Raw genomic sequence first — 20,168 nt, 5'->3', positions numbered from 1 at the left:
CTCTTTTAAGATATGTACAAACAGAATATTAAATACTAGTTTTTATTCCCGTATTGCGGGGTTGTTTAAATTTTTCGTTTATAATATTTTCGTTTTTAATATTGTGAATGTCTTTTTTTAGATTTTAGTTTATTTATTGTAAAAAGTTAATAATATATTTGAACATATTTTGATTAATTTATGTTATGTTATGCTCATTTTTTAATGAAACGTTGAATGAATTATCTACCTAATTTTTATATTTATTCGTTTATGTTCATTTGTTATAATTTGGATATTATTTTGTGAAACTTTTCATTTAAGTTAAACCTAAAAGAAAAAAAAATCTGATGTAACTAAATCCATATTGAGAAATTAAATTAGAGTTTTATTACAGGGTTTGTTTTACATTTTACGTTTCTAATATTTATATATATTTTTGTATTTTAATTTTATTTATTCAAAGGAAATTAATAATATACTTAGGGTTTGATGATAAAAGGGTTAGACAAAAAAAAAGTTGTTATAACCCGTTTAAAAGCTATCTGGTTTGATGAGACCCATGACCTGCTTATTTTTTTTAATATAAATTGTTTCATAACTATAAATAATATATTTTCTTTAAAAAATCGGATATTAATTTTTAGTATATCCCTATTTTATAGGTTTTTCATATCAAATATTTGGTGAGATTAATTTTTAATATAATAAGATGTTATAGCATGTTTAATGGCTATCTGGGTTTGGTAAGACCCGTACCCGTGAATTCAGGTCATATTAATGAGAAACCACCATTTACAAATAAAGTAATCTGATGGCTTGAGAGAATATAGGAAGGCTATATTTATATACTAGATTTTATCCCCAGTATTACGAGGGTTGTTTTACATTATTCTTTTAATATTTATATATGTATATTTGGATTGTAATTTTATTTATTGTAAGTAAGTTAATAATTAATATACTTGAGGTTTGATGATAAAATAGTTTCACAAATAAATGATATGTTATAATCCGGTTTAAAAGCTATCTTGGTTGGTAATACTCATTAACCGTTTATTTTCTTTATTATAAAATTGTTTCTTAATTATAAATAATATCGTTTTTTAAATAAAATAGGATATTGATTTTTAGTATATCCCTATTTTATATGATTTTCATATCAAATATTTTATGAGATTAATTTTTAATATAATGAGATGTTATAACCCGTTTAAGAGCTATCTGGGTTTGGGTGAATTCTGGTTAAATGCATGAGAAACTTTCATTTACGAATAGAGCAATCTAATGGCTTAAGAAAATGGTTGTTTTAAATTTTTTGTTTTATAATATTTATTTTTTAGATTTTAATTTTCTTTATTGTAAGAAAGTTAATAATATACTTAGGGTTTGATGATGAAAGAGTTTCATAAATAAATGATATGTTATAACTCGTTTAAAAGCTATCTGGATTTGGTGATCCATGACCCGCTTATGTTTTTTACTATAAAATTGTTTATTAATTATAAATAATATCTTTTTATTTTTATATTAGATATTAAATTTTAGTATATCTCTATTTTATATGATTTTTATATCAAATAATTGGTAAGATTAATTTTTAATTTAATGAGATGTTATAACTCGTTTAATAGCTATCTAGTTTTGGTAAGACCCATACTCATGAATTTGGATTAAATCATTGAGAGGCCTTCATTTAAAAATTAAGCAATCTGGTGGCTTCCATAAAAGAGGGGATCGACCACATCGCGACACATATGATTTTAGGGGTTTTGTTTATATATATTATAGATATAGACAGTGTTTTAAATACCGGTTCATACCGGCCGGTTGAACCGGTAATACCGGGTTTCGCATATCAGGCCGGTATTTTGAGCCCGGTATTTTTAGACGGTTTGTTAGAACATTGAACCAGCGGTTTTTTCTAAAATACCGGTTTAAACCGGCAAACCGCTTTAAAGCCCAAGAGATGTTTTATATTTTGTGGCCTATATTTTTTAAAAATTACTTTTAACCTAGCAATTAACATTGAAACGAATATACTTTTGGATTATTTTTTAAAAAGCAAGTAGTGTTGCATTATTTTTTAATTATGGATTATATTTTGGAATATATTTTATTATAAAATCATATGTTTTTGGGTTATTTTTGTAGTTGAAATTGCCATTATATCAAATTACAAGGTAAACTACATAAACCGATTGAACCTTCTGATACAAACCGGTTCAACTGACTGTACTATTTTTTAACTCATTCCGATATGAGTAAAAAACTGGTTTTTAAAACATTGGATATAGATATAGATGCTTATTGTGACAACCATATGTGTCACAAATTTATAGTCTCTTAACAAACTTCAACTTTAAATTTATTTTTTTAATTTTAATTTCTTTAAATAGAATTTAAGATAAAAGGTTATATAGATATTAAGCCAACACCCTTGGTTATAGTAGATTTCATTAAATTATCATAACTTTAACAAACTAAATTTACCTACAACTCGGTCATATTTTAAAACGGTATAACTTATATGATTGAGTTTTAGAGATAGGTTTATAAAGAAACTTTAAAAAGGTGAGAAATTGAAGAATCATGTCTTTTGCATGTTAAAAAATAATAAAAAAGTCATTTCTACATTTAAAAAAATATATTTTTACATAATTTTTTTAGAGCTTTTAAATGTAAACACATGTAGAAGCCGTTTTTATAAAAAAATTAACTTTTTTTTAATCAGCTAAAAAAGTTAAAAAAAATATTTTTTAGAAAATTAAAATTTTTTATTAGAATGTTTTCTACTTGTATTTATAAGCAAAAACTACAAAAATTTTTATTCTAAAACTCATTTTTTACATGTGAGGGATAAAATAATATTTTTTAGTAATTTTTATTAGTTTATTCTAAAACTAATTATTTTAGTACTTTTCGTTAACCCGTTCCATTAAGTCAGGGATAAAATAATATTTTTATTTGTCATTTACTTAACCCTGTGATAAAAAATAAATGAGCCGAACTACTTAAAAAAAAACAAGCCGAACCACTTTTTTTTAACAAAATTTAATGAACCGAGCCACTTTTTTAGCAAATATAAATGAACCGAACCGCTTTTTTAACAAAAAAAAAATAAAAGAACCGAACTAATTTTTTAACAAAAATAAACGAACGTAATTACTTTTTTAACAACAATAAACGAACCGAACCATATTTTTTAACAAAAATAAATGAACCGAGCTACTTTTTTAACAACAATAAACGAGACGAACCACATTTTTTAACAAAAATAAATGAACGAACGACTTTAAAAAAACAAACCGAATCACTTTTTTTTTAGCAAAAATAAATGAACCGAACCACTTTATTTAACAAAAAAAATAATAATAACAATGGCACTTAACTCGTCATTATTTAAAGGTGTGTATATGCCACATTTATAATTACCTTTAAAAAAAGTTGATGCTAAATAGAATCAATTATTGGGTTGCCGGTTATTTTTTAGCATTGAAGAAAAAATATATTTAGGTATTCATTTATATTGTTTATTAACATTACTAGGTTAAATCCCGTGTTACACACGGATGGAAAATATATAAAACTTCACACACACACACACACATATATATATATATAAATATGTGTGTGTGTGTGTGCGTACGCGCGTGTGTTACATACATTTTAATGAATTGTAAACGTCGGATAATATAACATTATTATTATTATAAGGTATCACATTGTTATTTTAATTAAAAAAACCCAACATACAAAAGACAAGTAGAAAAAAATAACAATTTAAAACATAATTATAAGTCATGCCACACATTAATAACTTATACAATGAAACAAAAAGACATATTAACTAAAACTTCATCATCTACTGAAGTCATATGTTGTGTGTTATAAACTATGAAGCGTAAATATGTAGATGCTGTAACACAAGTTGTGTGTTATAAAACTATTTTTATTGAAATTATAAAACATTTAAGTACACAACATATAAAATGCTCAAAATATGAATATAATGAGATATAATTATAATTTTATTAAACCACGCATTTAATAAAGCAACAATATAATCTAAACATCTTGACTTAAATCACTATATCAATCCAACATCCATACATCCGGTCCAAAGGCTCATAAACAATTTCTCAAAATCCAAAAAAAAAAAGATAATAAAAAGTCTCAAAATTTAAAAAAATAACAATGAAAACAATTAATTGTCTTTATCACTCAATAAATGATGATTATAACATTTATTTTGAAACTTTCTTCAACTTAGGAGTTAATGTTTAAAATTAATGTTCAAATTAACATGTAGAAATTATATAAATGGAAATTGATGAGTTGGAAGCCTATGTGGACATGCTAGTTGAATGACATGTGAAAACCTTGTTTTGCTTTAATAGTATAGTAAGATAAGTTAAGATAAGATAAGGTATCACATTGTTATTTTAATTAAAAGAACCCAACATACAAAAGACAAATAAAAAAATAACAATTTAAAACTTAATTATAAGTTATGTCACATATTTCTAACTTATACCATGAAACAAAAAAGACACGTTAATTAAACTTCATCATCTACTGAAGTCATATGTTGTAAACTATGAAGCGTAAACATGTAGATGTTGTAACTTAAGTTGTGTGTTATCAAACTATTTTTATTGAAAACATAAGTTGTGTGTTATCAAACTGTTTTTATTGAAATTATAAAACATTTAAGTACACAGTATATAAAATGCTAAAAATATAAATATAACAATGAGATATATTTATAATTTTATTAAACCGCGTATTTAATAAAACAACAATATAATCCAAACCTCGTGACTTAAACCACTATTTCAATCCAAACATCCATACATCCGGTCCAAATGCTCATAAATAATTTCCCAAAATCCAAATAATAATAATAATAATAAAAAGTCTCAAAATTTAAAAAAAAATAACAATGAAAACAATTAATTGTCTTTATCACTCAATAAATGATGATTATAACATTTATTTTGAAACTTTCTTCAACTTAGGAGTTAATGTTTAAAATTAATGTTCAAATTAACATGTGGAAATTATATAAATGGAAAATTGACGAGTTGTAAGCCTATGTGGACATGCTAGTTGAATGACATGTGGAAACCTTGTTTTGCTTTAATAGTATATTAAGATAAGATATGTTGTAAACTATGAAGCATACACATGTAGATGCTATAACATAAGTTGTGTGTTATCAAACTATTTTTATTGAAATTATAAAATATTTAAGTACACAGCATATAAAATGCTAAAAATATAAATATAACAATGAGATATAATTATAATTTTATTAAATCGCGCATTTAATAAAACAACAATATAATCCAAACCTCGTGAGTTAAACCAATATTTCAATTTAAACATCCATACATCCGGTCCAAAGGCTCATAAATAATTTCCCAAAATCCAAAAAAAAAAAAATAATAATAAAAAGTCTCAAAATTTAAAAAAATAACAATGAAAACAATTGTTTTTATCACTTAATAAATGATGATTATAACATTTATTTTGAAACTTTCATCAACTTAGGAATTAATGTTTAAAATTAATGTTCAAATTAACATATAGAAATTATATAAATGGAAAATTGATGAGTTGGAAGCCTATATGGACATGCTAGTTGAATGACATGTGGAAACCTTGTTTTCCTTTAATTGTATAGTAAGAAGTAAGATAAGATAATATAAAATAAGATAAGGTATCACATTGTTATTTTAATTAAAAGAACCCAACATAAAAAAGACAAATAAAAAAAGTAACAATTTAAAACATAATTATTAGTTATGTCATATATTTCTAACTTATACCATGAAACAAAAAAGACACATTAATTAAAACTTCATCATCTACTGAAGTCATATGTTGTAAACAATGAAGCGTAAACATGTAGATGCTGTAACATAAGTTGTGTGTTATAAACTATTTTTATTGAAATTATAAAACATTTAAGTACACAACATATAAAATGCTAAAAATATGAATATAACAATGAGAGATAATTATAATTTTATTAAACCGCGCATTATATAAGGCAACAATATAATCAAAACCTCGTGACTTAAACCACTATTTCAATCCAAACATTCATACATCCGGTCCAAAGGCTCATAAATAATTTCCCAAAATCCAAAAAAAAATAATAATAAAAAGTCTCAAAATTTAAAAAAATAACAATGAAAACAATTAATTGTCATTATCACTCAATAAATGATGATTATAACATTTATTTTGAAATTTTCTTCAACTTAGGAGTTAATGTTTAAAATTAATGTTTAAATTAACATGTAGAAATTATATAAATGAAAAATTGATAAGTTGGAAGACTATGTGAACATGCTAGTTGAATGACATATGGAAACCTTGTTTTGCTTTAATAGTATAGTAAGATGCTCTTGGTTATTGCCTATATACATATTAATCATTTTCTTTTAAATATTATTGCACGAGAAATTACATCAAGTGCATATTTTCCATCATGTATAGTAACGAGTTGAAACACATGAAAAATATACATTTCATAAGTTGTGAATTAAAATAAAAATATAATTCATTAGTTTTACATTGTACCTTAAATTAATTAATAAATATTTTGAGAATCACAATTAAAATAACCAATCTTGTTTATTTATTTTTATCATTTGATAAAATCCGTATAATACACGGGTTCAAAAGCTAGTAACAAAATGTATAGATTAACATTTTATTAAGTATATCTTTCTTTCTGTTTTTATCAATATTAAAGGAATGTGATTTAATAGATTACCAACCAGTAAAAACAAGAAAAAAAAAGTTGCACATTGCTTCTTATTACGCTACCAAGAGTCCAAAAACCTTTTTCCATAATAATGTTTTTCCTTTAGAGTATAATTATTATTCTATCAATATACTGTTTTCATATAAAGTTATTGGTTATAAAATATGTTTTTAAACATTTTTTTAACAAATGTTGTTATCTAAATACGACAATTTTATTTTGTGGATTATTCTGCACACTTAACACCAATAAACTTTTGAGAACCATTTAAGTGATGGTCCGATGGATCCGCACATACATGACGTTGTCTTTAATCACACTGATATATACTTTTTATATATTATTGATGTATTTGACCTTCAACTAAAGCCGATTTATTAAAGCATTTTTAAAAGTAACCATTGATTATAGGTTTTCTAATATTTCTTTATGACTAGGATTTACTTCACAAATACTCAATTACTCATTTCCAAGTAATCATTGAAACCAAGTCAACCACAACATATTCTATCCCTTCATACACAATTGCACACCAAATGTTTGTGGAAAATTGATTATTATCTATTTACCATTTTGCCCTCGTTATTTGTATATAAGGAGGGAGAGATAGATAGTGAGAGGGAGAGACAGAATCATGAATATACTCTCAAACCTTCATTTTTGCTTGATTCTAGGTTGTTATTTACATGTTATACATTCTCAAATAATTCAAGATTCATGTGCAAGTTCTAGTCTTGAAAATCTTAATGCTCAAATCTTGTTTGATACATCTTCTCTCTTGTGCTCAAATGTTTGGTCATCTGAAGGCTTTATTCTAAGAGTAAGTCATATCATCATATCCATGCCTTTTCTTTTTCTTTCTTTTTTTTTTAATTTATTTTTTAACACATTTGAACAATACCAATATCATTGATCTACTTTCAATAATTTACCAACAGTATTTACCACACACTTGTATATGAGAAATTTATTTACTTTTATTTTTACATAAATGGTACTATAATGTAAGTATTTAAATATTATATATTATTAGCAATGTAAATAAATCATTATCAATATTATTTCTTCACAGGCTTCACAAACAGGACCAAGTCTATGGAGCTTCGTATTATCAGCCCCTAGCACTAGCTCGTACGTAGCGATGGGGTTTTCCCCTAACGGCGGCATGGTCGGTTCGACTGCCATCGTTGGTTGGGTGGCCAATGATGGATCGGCCACCATGAAAAAATATTTTCTAGGCGGAAAGACACCAAGCCAAGTGCTGGCTGATCAAGGAAACATACAAGTTATGCCCAACTCATCTTCGATCATTACGTTTTCATCGCGGATGTATTTAGCTTTCCAGCTGATCACCTATCAACCAAGCTCACAGCTCGTGTTTGCGGTTGGAGGCAGCCTTAACCAGGCCCCTTCCCCGCCGAGTTTTCGGTTGACGATACATAGGAACCAGTTGGCCGTAGCCTTCAATAATGCCTCAGGTTAGTATAATATAATAAGACTAAACTGGCATTTTTGTCGCCTTTACGAATTAGACCGAAGCTGCAAGTTTTTGAAACTATAGTTACGGTCATGCTAAAAACTTCTTGGTAAAAGTGATCAAACCATTAGGACAAAAATCACAGTTTACTCAACAACAACAACTTTCTACTTGATTTGATTTGTTTGAAGTTCAAACAACATAAATAGGCTAATTTAAAAGTTAGTCATGTGTTCAACTTATAAAGTTAGACAAAAAAGCAACATGGTTTGAGGTTTAAACCTTTTATACCTTATTATTACACATGTTTTAAAGATAATCTATTTATAAATAGATAAAAGATCCCATACAATAATCAGCTATTGTAAATTACGTCCGACACTTTTAACTCTTAAATTCAAAAACACGCTAACCTTAAAATCACAACTACGCGATCTGTTTGTCGTCCACCGCCTTTGCCGTCCCGTCAAAGTCCACCGTCCACCCTTATGACCATCGTCTACTGTTGTGAGCACCGTCCTCTTCCGTCACGACCATCAATCTTTGTTCACATGTCAGTTGATCAAATTGACCAGTTGAAATTGAAATTGCTGAACCTAATTGATTAATTAACCTTGAAATTGATCCAATTAATAATCAATTTGAAGCTTCAATCGATCAATTTTTGGCTTTGAGTGATGGGTTTTAACCTTAAAAGTATCGGGTTTTAAGCCTTAACGTTTTAGGTTTTTAACATGAACATTTTAGGTTTTTAAGCCTGCACGTTTTAAGGTTTAACCTTGCACGTTTTAGGGTTGGGAATTTGGCTTGAACGTTTTTGGTTTTTTAACCTTGAACGTATTTCGCGTACCCAATGTGCGTTAAGCAATTATTATACGTTAACGCACCCCTTTAAAAGTAAATTTATTTATTTGAACACATTCAAAGTATACATAATCATATTTACGTGATGATGTCTAGCTATAATATGAGAGAAAGGTAGTCGTCTCATGTATTATAATTTAATAATAAGTGCAAATATTCGTTCTTTCTTTCTTTCCTTTTTTTTTCATGTATCATATTTGTTTAAACTAAAAGGTCATAGAAAGACAGACCAAGTGTGTTCTCGGGTCTACTAGATTAACTTGTTTTGACGTGTTATTGAAGTCGCTTGCATCATTTAATTAACATAGAAAGAGGAATAGCATTTTCATGTTAAAAAAAACTATTTTTTTGTTGCACATTTTCTAAAAACAAAACATTATACTTGTCTTTAATACTATGGGTAATCTTTTCGAAATTGTGACAAAAATATTAAATGTTATTTGAAAACAACGGCTTAGCGGTAATTCTTGTTAAGTTTTCCTTTAAAGAATTGTATTTGTATACACAATTAACTTTTTCTAAAGGTGGACATAAATATAACAAGTTATGTTAAATCACTTTTTCTTGCACCAAAACCTTATGATCACACAAATATTTTCTTGTCTTTGTGCAAGGTCTAGGAAACCTACGTACAACCACATCTAAAAAGACTATTTTTTGGTGCAAGCTTTAGGGGCTTCTTTTTATCATTAGTTTGCTATGGTTTTAAACCACCTAGTTTGTCCTTTCTAACATGGTATAGTGATAGAAAGCATAGGTTTCTCATTGGAAACCTAAGTTCAATCCCTACTTTCAGCACTTTGGAGGAGACATGGGCGACTTAATGAATGAAGAATGAGATCTTTATGATTTCCAATTTAATTCTAAGTGCGTCCGGGTTTTACCACTTTGGGCCTTCAGGTGGGTGAGTGTTTCCTGAACTAAAGATAATTTGGAGGTGCTTAAGAGCTCCGTACAACTGGGTTGGACCAGCTGACGGTTGTCTTTTGCCATTGGGTCACCCTGTACGAAGTATGCAAACATTCTTTGTTTATTGGCCGCTAAAAAAATAATAATAATAATTTAGATTATGCCATGCCTAACGCCTTTACCATCCTAGCGTCACCTCAATTTAACTCACACAGTCAAACCTATAAAAATAATTTCTTTTATATGCGAACAATGAAATTTATAATAATTTTTATTAATTCTGTATTAATTCTTTATAAAAAAAATGACATGAGAGAGGTAACCTATAATATTAATCTTAGTCAATAATCTATTCTTTCTCACATGTTGTGAATAAATATAACCAACTAACATATTTAATCTAAGTTAGACATCCTCGAATACAATCTATATGCAATAGAGTAGAGAGAAAAGAGAGGAAGAAATCTTTCTTTAAGGATTGTGTGAGGGGAAAAAGAGAGACGGTTTTCCGTCCTTAAAGGTCATGGAAGGGTAAGCACTAAGCGGGCGACCAACATGGAGACGGGTCCATGAATATATAGATTGTCTTAGGTAAGGTGCTGTAGGCAGCAAATCTGGGGCGACATGAGGGGCAACACTTTTTTTTTTGGAGGGGGGGGGGATATGGCTACAATACCACTACACCTCTAAAATAAAATTTACTTATTTGCTGACATGACGCCACGAGTTAAAAGTCATCCGCAGTTTAGCCTTCACCATACGTAACCTTATAAGATATTGGGAAGTCAACACGAGAAAGTCGTGTGCTAAAGACTAGCCTAAATGTTGGTGGGCCCTTAATGAGCAGTTTTGCTGAATAATGAAGTAATCCTAAAGAAATTATGCAAAAATTGACCAAAGACATTTTAACATCACAACCATCATAAATCTAGTAGAAAGTTGAAATAAAATCATCACATACAACCACTTGTAACTTCTTTCTTTATAGTTTTGGTCGTTGGCTTTTAAAAACCAAGTAAAGGTAAAGTCAAATTTCCCTTTCCGAGGTTACAAGTTAAAAGAGTTTTAAGTTAAAACGAATCGTAATTTAAATCACGTAATTTAAATCAAGTCACAACGTATAATTATTTAGTACTAATTACAAACTGTGTAAAGAGCTAAATGATTTAGGTGAAGACGGATTCATCTAGGCTAACTTGTTTAACCCGTTTAAACATTTTTTTTTTGCTATTAGTTTGTTTTTACTTGTTATTGATAAAAAGGCAACTCAAATGATTTAATTTTGATTTTGATGTATAGATTGATCGTCCAACCAACTTGTGTTTTAGGTTGAGATGTTGATAAGTAAATAGAGCCTTAGTCGTGTCACTTTGACCCCACAAAATGGAAGGTGTTGAAAGAACTCCCTCTTTTATCTCCTTTTTTAATAATCTTATCTTATATTCACGTATATATATTTTTAAATTAATTTTATTATTTTAGATCATATTTAAAATTATATGTTTCTAAATAAGATTTTAAATATAGGGTACTATCCCAAAAAAATAATCATTATAAAATTATTAGTAAAAATAATTATGATATACCGTTTAAATATATTTGTAACTTTTTAAGTGAAAATAACAAAAGTACTCAATCCTCAAAACCATTTATCAATCTTATTTTGTGAGACAAATATGAGGTTCCTAATTAATGGATCATTACATCAGTATAAATTAAAAACAAATAGTGTGTTAGGCGCTATTATTATGCAAGTGAAAATATTGAAACAATTAAATTTTCATTTAGTGCTTATATATATAATAATAATGATAAAGATATACCTAAAACAAAATATAATTATATGTTCATAGTTACTTTACTTTTTATTTTAGAAAACAAAATGAACAGAAAATAGCGTTCAAAGGTTTTAGACGTAATATCGTTAGGAATACTATTTTTAAAATTTTTAAAACAATTTTTATTATTATTGTTATATCTTCACTTATTTAATAGTTGGTGATCGCTGACCCACAAGGATACAAATTGTTTTGGTCCCCATTCACTCTCAGCCTAACTTTTATTTTGAGGTCTTTTGATTGTGAGCCATGATTTATTATATAAAGTTTCCTTTATGAAAGGTGAAACAATAATCTTTCATTATTTATCGTTTCAAAATAAACTTTTATTGTACTTCATAAATATCTAATAAAAATCTCTAAACACAAAGATAGGTTGGATGTACGTGATAAAGTAGGATGTTACACCCGAAAAGCTTAGAAAATGTTGGGAGAACCCATACAGATGTCTAATTTTAATCCATCGATAATTTTTAGAATAAAAGTTTGCCCGGAAAAATATTTTTAGATTATTTTTGCTACTTTTTTTATATTTTTGTAATGTTTGTTATGTAACAGGTGAAGGTAATCAAATTAGCGCCCCATATTTGGATTTGAAGAGAACTCATGGGGTATTGAATGCGGTAGGATGGGGTGTGTTGATCCCGATTGGAGCTATGATTGCTCGTTACTTCAAGGATTTACACAAATCATATTGGTTTTATGCACATGTAAGCATCCAGTTATCCGGGTTTAGTATTGGATTAGCAGGCATCATCACTGGACTTGTCTTGAATGATCGTGTTGACGTCAATGTCGCTAAGCACAAAACCATTGGCCTGATCGTAGTTACCCTTGGATGTTTACAGGTTTGTGTGTTAGTGTGTTACTAATTTGTTTTCATATCGTTCTCTATGTTTTACTACAAATATTCAATTGTCCACATGATATTTGGGCTTATTCCAGATATGTCCAATCAGGCAATCACTAATCCACCCAAGCCTAAACCAAAAGTTAGGCCGGCCAACCCAAATTATCCGAATATAGGTCATGTGACATGTATTGTTTGATTATGATATAGGCAACATACTATTTTTCCGAAAGAATGTGCTAAACTTAGCATTGGCTCCTCTCATTTTACTTGTTACATTCTTCATTTTACTTTCATGGTTAGCCTATTTATAAGGGGGATAAATCAGTAAAAATGAAAAGAGGAACCTTCAAAAACTAATGAAAAATTAATAAGAAAAATTCATAACTCAAAATTTAATAAAAATAAGAAAAAAGTAAAAATACAGAAGTGTTTTCACCGTCTTTCCTGTTCTAAAAAAAACGACATAATATTGAGGCAAGAAGATCATTGTGTATTTATTTATTTTCGTCATTGATTGTGTCTTTTTTTCTTGAAATTGTGTATTTTTTTCTTGATATATTGTTATATTATCCAACACTGTGTTATATTTTGTTCGGTATTATTTATATTTTGTGATCAATTGTGTATTTTTTTATTTATCACTGTGCTTTTCGTTTATTTTCATAATTGTGTCTTTTTTTCTCGGTGTTGTGTCTTTTCGTCTTTTTTTTTTTTAACAGGAATGACGGAGAAAATATTTTTGTTTTTCAATTTTTTTCGTTTTTATTATATTTTGAGTTATATTTTTTTATTTTTGTAATTTTTTTTGTGACCACAAATATTTTTCGCACTCTCTTCTTATTTTTGTTTTCTTTTACATTTTAACTTTTCCCTTCCTTCTCTATCACTAATATTACAACTTTTTTTCATTTTTTTAACAACCAACCATTCTAATCCCAAAAGGGCTACTTTTGAAATTCCCCCTTTCAAGATCCGAACTCGTGACATCCTCATGGAGGAAGCCTTTAAAGAAAACTCCATGGCCACCCCACCGGAGTGGTGATAACGTCTTTTTTTTTTTACCTTAAAAAAAAAAAAATCAAAAAACCACCACCACCTTTGATTTAATGTTTTCAGGGGTGGGGAACGATGAAAATTAAAGGAAGAATGGGTAAGCCAATTCATTTTTCCGGATTTTCGACTAGAGTAAAAAAATAAATTTACTGAAATATTTAATCCTGATTCGTTAAAAGATAAAACCGAGGGGTGGTTAGGTCGATCTCAAGGGGAGGATAAGAAGGATATCAAATTCAAATATATTAAGTTTTATTTATTCAAAGTTTATGTTTATCTTTTATTAGTTTCCTATTTGTAGTTAAATTGTTTTACTAGTTTCCTATTTCTAGTCAAGTTATGATTATTAGGCCTATAAATACTTTGAAGTTTTTTTTATTAATAATAAGTTGAAGAGAAGTTAGAGTTGAAGTTTAGTTTTTGAAAGTTAAAAAGCTTCCGTGCCTTCCTCCAGGTATTCAATTATGCCATCACAACACAACATTTGTATTATTTAATAATACCCCACTTTACAATATATATTTCTTTCTTTCTTCTTGTATCCACGGCTAAATATCGGAGCCTTCAAGTTTTTTTGATTCTGTGTTCAAGCTTCAAGAACATAACTCATATTAAGAGTTTTAAAAATCCAATTATTCTTCAACAATTGGTATCAGAGCGTAGGTGATCTACGATCTTTGGGAAGTTCAAGAACGGTGTGGGGCGACTAACCACATCAAATCGAAAACTCGAAGACCGGGTATTATGGCGGATGAAAGACCGGTTGTGCAAGCAAGGGAACCAAGTTCAACTTCGTTGTAGTGTCCAAACTTAACAATAACAAACTACAACACGTCGGTTGTAATTATGGACTCAATCCTTGATGCTCAAGGATTATGGGAGGTGGTGAACGGAGAAGCCAGAGATGACAGAAAGAACAAGATGCCAGGGCTATTATTTTACAAGACTTACCGGAAAACGTGTTGATGCTAGTTGCAAGAACCTGTGATGCTTAGGAGATTTGGGAATCACTACGGGTAAGATTTCTTGGGGCTGAGCGTGTGCAACAAGCTCGCTTACGATCATTAAAGCGAGATTTTAATCAATTGAAGATGGGTGAAAAAGAATCCGTTGAAGACTCTGCCGGGAAGATAACGGAATACGCCTCACAATTTGATAGTTTGGGTAGTCCGATGGAAGTCATGAACTTATAAAAAAATTGCTCGATAGCGTTTCTGACCGCTTTATTGTTATTGTAGCAACTATCGAACAGTGGGCCAATATTAACACTATGGTTTTTGAAGATTGTATAGCAAGGTTAAAGTCTTTTGAAGAGAGAATCAAAGGCAAGGAAGCAATGGCCGAGATGGGAAAATTATTGTATGCCAAAAATGATAATAAAGGAAAAAAGGACACCGATCATGATCGGAAAAATTATGCTCGGGGTCGTGGCTCCTCGGGTTATGACCAATGGGGCCGTGGAAGAGGCCGTGGTAGAGGTTCGAGTAGAGGACGGGGTCGGTTCAATCAGAACTACGATAACCGAAGAGACGGTAACCAACCGAACACGAACAACCAAGGCAGAGACGGCAATCAAGGTAATTATCAAAATAATCAAAATCAAGGTAGAGATAAAAGCGGTGTTCGGTGTTATAATTGCAGTGTATTGGGCAACTTTGCGTGGGAATGTCCGAGACCACCGACTCAAGAAGCGAATCTGAACCAAGCCGAGGCTAAGCCGCCAACTCTTATGATGACCTCAGTTAAAGTTGATAAAGAACAAGTTATGTTGAACGAGGAGAAGGTTCATCCAATCCGTTATGCGAATGACTTGGTAAGCGATTCAATTTGGTATTTAGATAATGGGGCGTGTAATCACATGACCGGATGTGAAGCCCACTTTACCCAAATTGGTTATCGAGTGAGCGGCTTGGTGAAATTTGGAGACGGGTCCAAAGTGAATATTAAAGGGAGAGGTTCCATTATTTTCGATTGCAAGAATGGTGAGCAGCGGGTTATGAATGACATCCATTACATACACGACTTATGTAGCAACATATTGAGCATCGGTCAGTTAACCGAAGAAGGGTGTAAGGTTTGGATAGCAAACGACCACTTGTGGCTATACGAGGAAGGAGATTGCTTGCTAATGAGAGTCCTGAGAAGTCCAAACCGTCTTTATAAGATCGAGCTCAGAATTTGAACCCCGGTATGTCTTTTAGCGTCCATTAAAGACCAAGGATGGCTATTAAAAATAAGAATGATGCTTTGGGTATTTTCATAAAGTTTAAACAGGAAGTGGAGTTAGAGCATTCGCTAAAGGTTAAAGCTCTAAGAAGTGATCGAGGTGGCGAGTTTCTCAACAAACTTTTCACCGAATATTGTGATAAAAAAGGAGTAAAAAGAATGTTTACGGCTCCTTACTCTCCTCAACAAAATGGTGTGGTCGAAAGGCGAAACAGAACGGTCCTAAATGCAACAAGAAGTATGATGCAAGCTATGGACCTTCCACAAAACTTATGGGGAGAAACGGTAAGACACTCGGTTTATGTGTTGAATCTGGTACCTACTAAAGCATTGAAGATGGTAACCCCCTATGAAGCCTTGAAGGGCCGAAAGCCCAACATAACACACTTACGATTGTTTGGGTGCTTAACGTACATGAAGATACCTACCGCCAACCTCCAAAAATTAGATGACTGAAGCATGGAGGTTGTACATCTTGAAACCGAACCGGGATCAAAAGCTTACAGATTGTATGACCCGGCTCAAAATCGTATTTCTGTGAGCCGGGATGTCCATTTCGAAGAAAGTCAAAAGTTTAACTGGTCTTGACACACCGACTCGTTTCAAGTCGGAACCGGACCTGAATGGGTTGAATTTATAATCGAGCCGATCCAAGAAGAAGTTTAACAAGAAGTTCTAGCAGTCGAAAACGAAGACCCAACAGACCTTAACGGGCCTGGATTTGAAGACCAACCGGAAAAAAAATCCCGAACCTGAGCTGTGAAAAACTGGTCGTCAATCTGTCCCTCCTAAAAGGTTTGAAGATTATGTAATGTTTTGTGAAGGAGAATGTCTTCTCCTAGATGAAGAGGCAGCTACCTTTGAAGAGACAAAGAATTCCAAAAATTGGCGAGAAGCTATGAATTCCGAATTAGTCTCAATTGAACAAAACAATACGTGGGACTTATGTAACCATCCACTGGGTCACAAGGCGATCGGTTTGAAGTGGGTGTTTAAAAAGCAAACGTGATGCAGACGGGTCAATAACAAAGTACAAAGCAAGATTAGTCGCGAAGGGGTATGTGCAATAGCACGGGGTAGACTTTGATGAGGTTTTTGCCTCAGTGGCGAGAATGGAAACCGTACGTTTGATTTTAGCAATTGCAGCAAATTATGGTTGGTTCGTTTACCATTTGGACGTTAAATCAGCGTTCTTAAATGGCGAGCTGAAGGAAGAAGTGTACGTGAAGCAGCCTAATGGTTTTGAAGTTCTCGGGAAACACGTTATGGTTTATAAGTTACGAAAGGCTTTATACGGTCTTCACCAAGCCCCACGAGCTTGGAATGAAAAACTTGACAAAACGTTGAAAGGTTTGGATTTTATTCGATGTCCTAGAGAACCGGCGGTGTACAAGCGGAATACAAGAACCGACATTCTCATTGTTGGTGTATATGTCGATGATCTTATCGTGACTGGTTCGAGTCAAGACGATATTGAGAAATTCAAAAGTCAAATGAAGAATGAGTTCGAGATGCAAGATCTCGGAATGCTTTCGTACTATTTGGGCATTGAAGTAACACAAAAGAAGCATGAGATAAAGTTAAAACAAGAAGCTTATGCTAATAAAATTTTAATGAGTGAAGGTTTAAGCAAGTGCAACCCGACTCGATTTCCTATGGAACATTGGTTGCAAGTAATGAAAGATGAAGAAGGAGAAACCGTTGATGCAACTGAATATCAGAGAATAATCGGTAGCTTAAGGTATTTAACACACAAGAGGCCTGATTTGAGTTACTCAGTTGGAGTTGCTAATAGGTACATGCAAGAACCGAAACAATCCCATATGCAGATTCTGAAGTATATATTACGATATGTACAACGCACGAGTGGATATGGTTTATCGTATGGATGAGGTAGTAGAGAGTTGGTTGGCTTTTGTGATAGTAGTTATGGTGTGGATCAAACGGATGGACGAGGTACCACCAGAATGGCATTTTATTATGGTGGTGCATTGATCTCATGGCTCTCACAAATACAACAAATTGTAGCCTTATCGACATGTGAATCTGAGTACATGGCAGCAGCAACTCGCGGCTTATCAAGCTATATGGTTAAGGGGGTTGTTAAGCGAGTTAATCGGGCATGAAGAAAAGATGGTGACGTTATATGTGGATAATAGATCTGCCATAGATTTGATGAAGAATCCCGTGTTTCATGGAAGAAGTAAGCATATCAATATTAGATTTCACTTCATTCGTGAATGTATTGAACATGGTGAAGTCCAAGTTGAGCATATTAGTGGAGAGAAACAAAAGGCGAATATTCTTACAAAAGCGCTACCGAAGTTAAAGTTTGAAGAGATGAGGAAATTGCTCGGGATTGAAGATCTGAAAGGAACGAATCAAGATTAAGGGGGTGAATGATACATTTAATCCCGATTCATTAAAAGATAAAACCGAGGGGTGGCTAGGTCGATCTCAAGGGGAGGATAAGGAGGAGATCAAATTCAAATATATTAAGTTTTATTTATTCAAAGTTTATGTTATCTTTTATTAGTTTCCTATTTGTAGTCAAATTGTTTTACTAGTTTCCTATTTCTAGTCAAGTTATGATTGTTAGGCCTATAAATACTTTGAAGTTTTTTTTATTAATAATAAGTTGAAGAGAAGTTAGAGTTTGAAGTTTAGTTTTTGAAAGTTAAAAAACTTCCATGCCTTCCTCTAGGTATTCAATTATACCATCACAACACATTTATATTATTTAATAATACCCCACTTTTACAATATATATTTCTTTCCTTCTTGTACCCACGACTAAATATCGGAGCCTTCAAGTTTTTCCGATTCCGTGTTCAAGCTTCAAGAACATAACTCATACCAAGAGTTTTAAAAATCCAATTATTCTTCAACATTTGCCATGATAAATATATAAAAATTTGTATCTATACTTTAATCATTGCTAGATGTCTTCATGGTCTAACTTGATTGGTTTTTATTGTTGCCATGATAAATATATAAAAATTTGTATTTATACTTTAATCATTGCTAGATGTCTTCATGGTCTAACTTGATTGGTTTTTATTGTAATTTATTTTTATCAAACTACTAACCATAGATTTGAGTCCTGTGATTAGTGGCTAGTGACAGAGATAAAGTCTCTTCAACACGTAAATGCTCTGGGTTGAAGTCCTATAAAGTGAAAGAAATTTGTCTTAAAAAAGACAAAACTAACTACGAATTTGCAAAACCAAACTGGTTGGATTGGTTGAGCAGACCGGACCGGTCAAACAACTCGACCCACGTCTCATATAAATTTTTTCTCAAAATCGTTAATTTGTATTGAACTTTTAAAAACGATAAAATGGTTCATGAATATTGGACACAATGCATATCGGCAAACTTAAAACTTTAACAACCTTTTAGCCCCACGGTTTCAAACCATAAATCTAACTATAAAAATCTTTAACCAGCTAAACGAATCGTTACTTGAAATCTGGATTTGAAACAAATGATTAACTATGATCCTTTTTTTTTTGTTTTGTAGATTATGGCCCTTTTGATCAGGCCAAGCAAGGGTTCAGATATGAAGAAGTATTGGAACTGGTACCATCACAATGTAGGACGGGTTTTGATAATACTGGCAGCTTTCAACGTCTTCTATGGCGTCTATTTGGCAGATGGCGGAAGTGAATGGAACGTTACTTATGGAGTATTTCTTGGTATAATTGTTACGATTGCTCTTAGCTTGGAGTTAAGGTTGTTAAACGAAGAAGATGATTGTTAGAGCATATATCTAACAATGATGATTAAATCATAATCTCGTTTCTAAATTTAACTTCCTAGATGCTATCTAAGTTCTGGGTAATGTAAGTATTATTTGGGTCCATGTAAAAGTTTAAATGGTTAACCACTTAGTTCATAATGGCGCATATAGAGTTCATGATGATTCATTAAATAGTTTAATGTGGGGTTTCTAAAGCTAATTAGTTGTCATGAGTTAAATGAGTCTTGCCAATCTGGAAAAGGTAAGATGGTAAAAAAAAAAAATAGTTCTATAAGTTTGCTATATGAATTAAATTAAAGTTTTTATTAACCTATTTTTCTAAAACTAATTTTAGACATATGTACTATACGGCTAATTAAATTAAATTAAATAAATAAACAGGGAGAGAGAGATTAAAAAGACCGAAAAACAACGCTTAAAAACCG

The 20,168-nt window shown here is 30.9% G+C and overlaps 1 protein-coding gene across 1 annotated transcript; it reads left to right on the top strand.

The window, feature by feature from the left end:
• The first annotated feature begins 7,362 nt into the window (after positions 1-7,362).
• LOC143613504 (cytochrome b561 and DOMON domain-containing protein At3g07570-like) lies at positions 7,363-19,749 on the top strand. Its single transcript, XM_077087191.1, has 4 exons — positions 7,363-7,580; positions 7,833-8,238; positions 12,407-12,696; positions 19,504-19,749. Exons 1-4 carry the CDS (start codon positions 7,395-7,397, stop codon positions 19,741-19,743), a joined length of 1,122 nt encoding a protein of 373 aa, XP_076943306.1. The 5' UTR covers positions 7,363-7,394; the 3' UTR covers positions 19,744-19,749.
• Positions 19,750-20,168: the final 419 nt, after the last annotated feature.

The sequence above is a fragment of the Bidens hawaiensis genome, unplaced genomic scaffold (genome assembly GCF_021521415.1).
Source record: "Bidens hawaiensis isolate Kalapana, Puna unplaced genomic scaffold, B.hawaiensis_p1.1 tig00037602_1, whole genome shotgun sequence".
Taxonomy (NCBI): domain Eukaryota; kingdom Viridiplantae; phylum Streptophyta; class Magnoliopsida; order Asterales; family Asteraceae; genus Bidens; species Bidens hawaiensis.
This window is presented reverse-complemented; position numbering and strand designations above follow the sequence as displayed.

Excerpts from the sequence above, each read along its gene's own strand:
- LOC143613504 (XM_077087191.1), top strand. The coding sequence starts at position 7,395 with ATGAATATACTCTCAAACCTTCATTTTTGCTTGATTCTAGGTTGTTAT. Across the intron at positions 8,239-12,406 it reads AGCCTTCAATAATGCCTCAG|GTGAAGGTAATCAAATTAGC; the intron begins GTTAGTATAATA and ends GTTATGTAACAG. Across the intron at positions 12,697-19,503 it reads TTACCCTTGGATGTTTACAG|ATTATGGCCCTTTTGATCAG; the intron begins GTTTGTGTGTTA and ends TTTGTTTTGTAG.